The sequence below is a fragment of the Helianthus annuus genome, chromosome 11 (genome assembly GCF_002127325.2).
Source record: "Helianthus annuus cultivar XRQ/B chromosome 11, HanXRQr2.0-SUNRISE, whole genome shotgun sequence".
Classification (NCBI taxonomy): domain Eukaryota; kingdom Viridiplantae; phylum Streptophyta; class Magnoliopsida; order Asterales; family Asteraceae; genus Helianthus; species Helianthus annuus.
Window position 1 is genome coordinate 40468894 of NC_035443.2, and position 7300 is coordinate 40476193.

A 7300-nucleotide genomic window follows, 5' to 3' on the forward strand; every position below is an offset into this window, starting at 1 on the left:
ACAATTTTGATCGTGAATATGTACAGTATCCACTCCAATTTCTGCCATCACGTAGTAGTGGTCACTGTAGGTGTGTGTGTGTTGGTGTACGATTGGACCTTCTCCATCTCAATCCATCCACAATAAATGCCAATCTCACACCTGTTTTCTCTTCCACCGACGCTAATCTCTCTCGATTCTCGCTGTGTTCATCTTACGACCTTCTAGAATCTCCGATTGCCGTATTTACGATGTCTTCCGGTAGGTATATGGCCTACTCGCCGTCTCCGTCAGCGCCTCACTCTCCTCATATCACCGGTTTTCGTTCTGTAGCTATCGCCGAACAGGAGAAGTATGACGACGGTTTTTTCAACTTTTTTCGTTTTTACGTTCTTTCGATTACTCTAGGTTTTACTCGATCTCGATTTTGTAGGTTTATGTTTCGCTGATTGTTGTGTTTTGTTGAGATTTGTGTTCGTTATCGTGATCCGAGTGTTAGGTTGATTAGATGTGGTTTATGGTTTCGATTTGTAGGAGAAATTGCCGAAACTGATGTAGATTTTGTTGTAAATGTTACACGAACGGTGTTATGTCTAGAAGAGTGGTTATAGTGTTTGATTGTATGGCAGATGTTGTTGGAATATGTTCAGTAGCTCATGTTTAATTGAGATTTGTCTTCGTTAGCCTAATTCGAGTGTTAGGCCGGTTAGATGCGTTTTACGGTTTCGAATTGTAGGAGAAATTGTGAAACTGATGTGGATTTTGTTGTAGATGTTACAAGAACGGTGTTATGTTTTGAAGAGTGGTTATAGATTTATAGTGTTTGATTGTGTTTTGAAATATGTTTAATATCTAATGTTTAATTGAAATTTGTGTTTGTTATCTAATTCGACTGCGATCAGATGCGTTTTACTCATCTCGATTTGTTGGAGAAATTGCAAAACTGATGCAGAATTTGTTGTAAATGTTGCATGAACAGCATTATATCTAAAAGAGTGGTTATAGTATTCGATCAAATGCCAATGTTTAGCATCTCATGTTCAATCGAGATTTGTATTTGTCATCATAATTGGACCGTAAGGTTGATCAGATGCGTGTTGGCTTCCAGGAAAATTTGAAAACTGATGCTTAATTTGTCGTCAATGTTACGCAAATGGTGTTATATCTAGACGAGTGGTTACAGTTTTGGGTTATATGCTAGTTGTCGTTGATATATGTTCAGTATCTCATGTTTAATGGCAAGAAAGGGGTTTGGTTGATGTGAAGTTTATTATTATTATTTTTTTTTGTTCATCTTTCATGTTTGATGGTGGTTTAATGGTACATATTGACAGGTATCTATCAGATTTACTGTCTGAACGCAACAAACTTAGTCCGTTTGTCCCTGTGCTTCAACAATGTTATCGATTGCTGAATCAGGGTGAGTTTTTCGAACTTGTTTTCTAAGAATTCGTAGCATCTTACTTGATCTCCTTTTTCGTATCATCGGAAACATAGCATAGAATAGCATGAAAGAATTTTTTTAGTAGGCACTTTTAGACTTTTAGCCTTTGGTTTTTAGGTTAGTAGAGTTGTAAATTTGAAGCTCAAATTAGGGTCGAGCTAGATACATGCTAACTATTGTTGTTCGAAAGAAGTTGGACTACAAAGTCTTGTCATCATGTGATCAAGGAGCAAGTTTTAACACATTGTCTGCTGCATCTTTGATTTAAGTCTGAATTATCTTAATTATGTCCGTTCCTACATAAACAGATAGGCGAAAATGATCAAGCATTTCTATACGTCTCTCTGTGTTATGTCCCGCGAACACATATATTAGTAAATTTAGCCCATTAACACTTCCAGTCTGGAGAGTTCACCATTGTGACAGGGTTCTCTTTGACATGCATAGAGGAATGATTAGTTTGGTTTGTTAACTTTATAAAGCCTAAATGTTTTTGTCGAGGTTAAATATCTTTTAAAAAATTTGTTGGTTTGATAGGGGCGACACAATTGGTATCAACTGACCTGTCAAACCACAAGTGTCAATTATTGTGGTGACTGCTAACTACTACTTGGTTAACTGCTAACTGGTGACATGTTGTTCTTGAAAATTGACCTTTTTCCTAACAGAAATATTGCGTGTAAGCACGCTGTTGGGGAATGCATCATTATTAGATCAAAGTGGGCTTGAACATGCTAGCCCCCTGGCTTCAGGAGGATTGTTTTCAAACGGAGGAGCTAACATGAACATGAACATGAACAGATGGACTTCACCAATACAATCAGAAGTACGGATACTAACCATTAACATAACCTTTTACTTACTCTAATTTCGTACTTACTGCTTTTTAGAAGCATTTCTGACAATAGTACTCTTACTTTTCATGCTAACTGCATTGACTTGTTTGACTTCTTGCTTCAAATCTTACTTATATCATGACAGGTAGTTCCGGCTAACACCATTGAGTTAGATAGTTAACCCATCTTTATGAACCATGATGCAGTTTACATGTTTGTTTGGTCCTTTCTTACTTATTACAGATGGCATTACATTCTTAGATTTCTTTATCAAATAGCCACTGGGGATGCTTTTAACGGTCAAAAAAAGTCAACATGCTGTTATATGAACCTTGCTGAACATTGGTTTGCAGCCATACGTTAACTACTTATTATCCAACGTTCTGCTTGATAAGAATTGGTGTGCCTGTCCACTACAGTAGCCAAACGGAACCAGAAAAATACACGTTTTATGTCTTATTTTTTTCATTTTTAAGAGAATTTCGAATTGTTTTGTGCAGATGCCATCTTTATTGCAGTCATCACCTGCGCATAGCTGGCTTGGTTCGCAAGGCAGTTCATCTGGTCTTATTGTAAAGAAAACAATCAGAGTTGATATTCCTGTGGCCACTTACCCTAATGTAAGTTCAGTTGTGCTCTCTACATTTATCTTGAATTCTTGACTTCTTGTTGATTCTTTCCTCGATTGATGTTACTGCTCATTTTTTTCAGTTTAACTTTGTTGGACGTCTCCTTGGGCCCCGTGGGAACTCTCTTAAACGAGTCGAAGCAAGTACTGACTGTCGTGTTCTTATTAGAGGACGTGGGAGCATCAAAGATCCAGCAAAGGTGATAAATTTAGATTTTAGGGATAGCTATTCGATCCGTTTACAAATGGATTAATTTGAGTTATGTCTCATTTCAAATGGGTCAAATGAAACGAATTACACAAAAAAAAAGTTAATGCGTAAAATCTTGTAAATCATTTGATTCAAGAAACTTAGATTATTATTTTTGTAATAACTAGTATCGATACAGTACCGACACTCAGTATAGCAACAGGAAGGAAAAACTCCAAAAGTTCAATATCGAAAATCGGTATAATTAGCGAACGCAGGGTATTTAAAGTATACAGGTGCGCTTGAAAGTTGAGAAAAACACCCAAAAAGACAAAAACCACATAGAGCGGCTCATTATAGCGTAGATAGGGTGGCTTATTATAGCAAAAGGAGATAGTGCACTTTAGCACCGCCTCACGATTTACAAGCATGAATTTGTTATATATAATATTTGATGCACCAATCATTTATAAATAAGGTTGGAATTTTTGGAGGAAAAGGTGTTTCGAATCGACCCGGCTTGTTTCGTATTGTACCTAAAATACCCGTTTAGTCATCGTCAAGATATGGGCTTTCTTATTCTTATTAAATGTTTGTCTAATGTAGGAAGAGATGATGAGAGGAAAACCAGGGTTTGAACACCTGAATGAACCTCTTCACATACTTGTGGAAGCAGAATTACCAATTGATATAATAGAAGCTCGTTTGATGCAAGCCCGTGAAATACTTGAAGATCTGCTTAGACCTGTGGTATCAGCTTTTTCTCATTGCTTGCCCTCTACTATAAAAGTTATGGTGTCATCATTTAAAGGCGGCAAGACACGAAAAAGAAAAAAGGTTTTGGGTCAACTAACACGACCCGTTCTATAAAAAAGATTAACCCAAACACAACACGTTTAATAAATGGGTTGAATTTGAACACGGCCCGTTTAATAGATGGGTTAACCTGTTAACCCTTTTAAGGGTTTTTAAAAAAGTTTGTGTAGATTTCAGGATGGGTTATTTTAGATTTTAAAGTTGTTACAATTTGAAGTTTGATTTTTTTCCTCTTTTAACTATTATCAATCGTATTCACAACTGAACATTAAATGGGTGAACCTGAATGCGGCTGGATTTTAAGTGGGTCCGACACAACGCAACACGATTAATTAAATATATGGGTCGGTTCGTGTCGAAGAGTTCAACCGGAAACCCATCGACCCGACACGATTGATACCCCTGCATGTTCATTTAAAGGCTAACAAGTCAAAATATGTTTTGTTTGCAGGACGAGACTCATGATTTCTATAAGAAGCAGCAGTTACGGGAGCTTGCAATGCTGAATGGAACCCTACGTGAGGATACGGGTCAAATGTCTGGCTCGGTTTCTCCTTTCAACAACAGCCTCGGGATGAAGAGAGCAAAGACCACAGGATGATGCATAGGGTTGGATTACTAGTGGGCTTTCAGAGCTTGCATATAACTGGTATATGCCTTGCCAAACAAACAAACAGCATCTATGGCTGCCTCCAACTGCCATCGGGGCACCAGATTATATTTGCATCTTGTTCTACTATATGAGGTATGAAGTTTGTCTCTCTTCTGTTTGGAGGGAACAGCTGGTTATTATTGTAGTTAACAAGACCATAAGTTGAGAGTAAAATTGTATTTACCGTGCGTTTGTGTGTGTGTGTTTGAGAGATTGTTTCTGAGAGTTTTGGTGTTGCATGTGAGAATTGTTATATATTGGTTTGTAGTTTTGTAATTTAGGCAAGATTTATGCCCTATTGCTTGGGTTTTTGGACATTCAGTATCGATGCCATGTCGGATCACAAATTAGGACTCGTGATATGTGATTTTTATGTGTTTGCTGTTTGGTTTATCCAGTTGACAAACTATGAGCCTTACCTCGTAGGCAGTTCAGCCAATCTGACGGTCTTTAGCTTGAATTTGGCAATTTACTAGTGTTTTAGATACATTAGAGGCGGCATTTTCTACTTGTTTATATATGAGTGGGTCAACTTAGGTTATATAAAGTAAATTACAAATATCGCCCTTTATGTTTACACTAGATTGCTAGTGTTTCTTTTGTCTTCAAAAAGTAAAAAAACGTGTTGATGTTTGCAAACCTTTGCATCTTATGTCCTTTAGCTCTAACTCAGTTAATTTTCATGGTTAAATTTGATCAAGTGAACCCCATACGAGGGTATTTTGGTCATTTTACCCTAAACACAAATAAATAATTAAAAAACCTATCTTTTTCCCTCAACTCTCTCTCTCTCCCTCTCTCTACAAACACACACTCTATACAATTTGAGCACCACCGCCCATAGAACCCCACCGCCATAGCACTGTTCACCACAGATCCACCGTTGGACACTGTAGCAGCATCTCGCCATAGAGTTCACCACCGCCATAGCTTCGTCGTCGTTCAACAGATAGCTCCGTTTGTTCCATAGAAGTCGATGTTCATTCCACAGAAGTCGTCGTCGTTCGTTCCAGGTAACCGAATCACCCGATCTTTGTTCTAGGGTTAGGGTTCTTATGAATTAGAGTGGTGGTTGTGGAATTTGGTGTGGGGGTGTCGGGTTTGTAGAGGTGTGGGTCGGATGTGGTGGGTGGTGGTTGGATTTGGAGTCGTGGTGCTAGGGCGATGGTTTATTGAAGTGGTGGTTTATGGCGCTGGTGGGCACAAAAGTCGTAGATTTGGTGCGGTGGTTGGGATTTGGCAGTTGTGGTGATTTATTGGCGGTTGCTGGTGAGAGTGGTGTTGAGGTGGGAGTGGTTGTGGTGGTGGACGGTGGTTGAGGTGAGAGTGGTGGTGGCAGATGATATATAAGATAGAGTTGGGTAAAAATACTAAATTACCCTTGTGTTACCTAATTTAACCAAAAAAAATAATTGAATTAGGGTTAATAGATGTAACGTGCAAGTGTTCACAAATATCAAGTACGTATTTTTTTTTACTTTTTAAAGACAAAAGACATACTTTGCAATCGAGTGTTAACATAAATGGCTTTTTTTGTAATTTATTAAAAATCAAATATGATAAATCTCTACAAAACTGTATTTTAACTAGGTTATATAAATATTTAAAAATCAAATATGATAAACTCTCCAGAAGTGTATTTTAACGACAGAACCTCTGTTTTATTTAAACTTTGTGTAATGATTGTAATAATAATGTTTTTAATAATAAACATATTAATTATTTATAAACATTAGGTAAACATATTAATTATTTATAAACCTTAGGTTATATGGTTTGGAATAAAATCTTTAGGGGCTTTATCACGCCACATCACCCTCATGTAGACGATAACATAGTGCTTTGTTGTTAACTTTTATTTAGTGGGTAAAGGTCTCTAAAGCCTCTCTCATTATTACTCAATTATATTTTTCTTTAATTCTTTAATTTAGATGTATTTTAAATTAATAAACAATATAAAAAGCATAAGTTTAAAAAAAACAATTAAGATAAAACATAAAAAGTACCATTAAATTAGAATACTAAAGAAAATTACAAACCAACTTAATTAAAAACAATACATAGAAAGTTAATTAAAATAAACGACTTAATTAAAACGGTCATAGAAAATTCTCCAAGCCCCAAGATGACGAAAACTAGTGTTTTGAAGGTGTTGAACTCGACATGGGCTGCATCAATCGCTTCTTGATCTTTAATTAAATATTTTTTTAATACCATTGCTAAATGGTCAAAATCTAAATAGCCCCGTACAATTTGCTACCTCTGTGCTACGATATGGAGAGGAAAGGGACCAAATGTCCAAATCTTTTCCATGGTAATGCGCTAAAAAGATCGCTTCGGAACTGGTCTCATATATTGCATGAATCATCTTGCTCATGATAACACAACCATCCTTTTGTCCAAGAACAAGAAAAGGGTCCGCTGAAGTTTCAGAAGCCTTTTTATATATGGGGTCCCCAGTCTGGGACTAGATGTGTTCAGCTTTTGACATGATGAAGACGCTAACCTAACGCAAAATTCGTGAGTTCATGTTTAATATAAAGAAGTTTGGGTCAGTTTCTTATTGAATTCGTGAACACGTTTAGCTAAAGGGTGGCTTTTGGTTTGACCACCAGGTTTCACGAGTTGGTTGTTTAGTTGGTGTTAGGATCAAATACATAAAGATTTGACGTGCTAAACATACAAATAACTAAAGTAGTTATTTCGGGTATACAATCGGATAAACGGGTATACGTTATCAGTTACTTAGGTTGGG

At 36.9% G+C, this 7300-nt stretch overlaps 1 protein-coding gene across 1 annotated transcript; it reads left to right on the forward strand.

Moving 5' to 3' along the window:
• Window positions 1-4931, forward strand: LOC110890082 (KH domain-containing protein At5g56140). Its single transcript, XM_022137650.2, has 7 exons — window positions 1-331; window positions 1314-1399; window positions 2092-2249; window positions 2760-2879; window positions 2971-3087; window positions 3684-3827; window positions 4345-4931. Exons 1-7 carry the CDS (start codon window positions 231-233, stop codon window positions 4492-4494), a joined length of 876 nt encoding a protein of 291 aa, XP_021993342.1. The 5' UTR covers window positions 1-230; the 3' UTR covers window positions 4495-4931.
• Window positions 4932-7300: the final 2369 nt, after the last annotated feature.

Coding starts and splice junctions, on each gene's coding strand:
- LOC110890082 (XM_022137650.2), top strand. CDS start 231: ATGTCTTCCGGTAGGTATATGGCCTACTCGCCGTCTCCGTCAGCGCCT. Junction 1,400..2,091: donor TTATCGATTGCTGAATCAGG/GTGAGTTTTTCG, acceptor TTTTCCTAACAG/AAATATTGCGTGTAAGCACG. Junction 2,880..2,970: donor CTGTGGCCACTTACCCTAAT/GTAAGTTCAGTT, acceptor CATTTTTTTCAG/TTTAACTTTGTTGGACGTCT.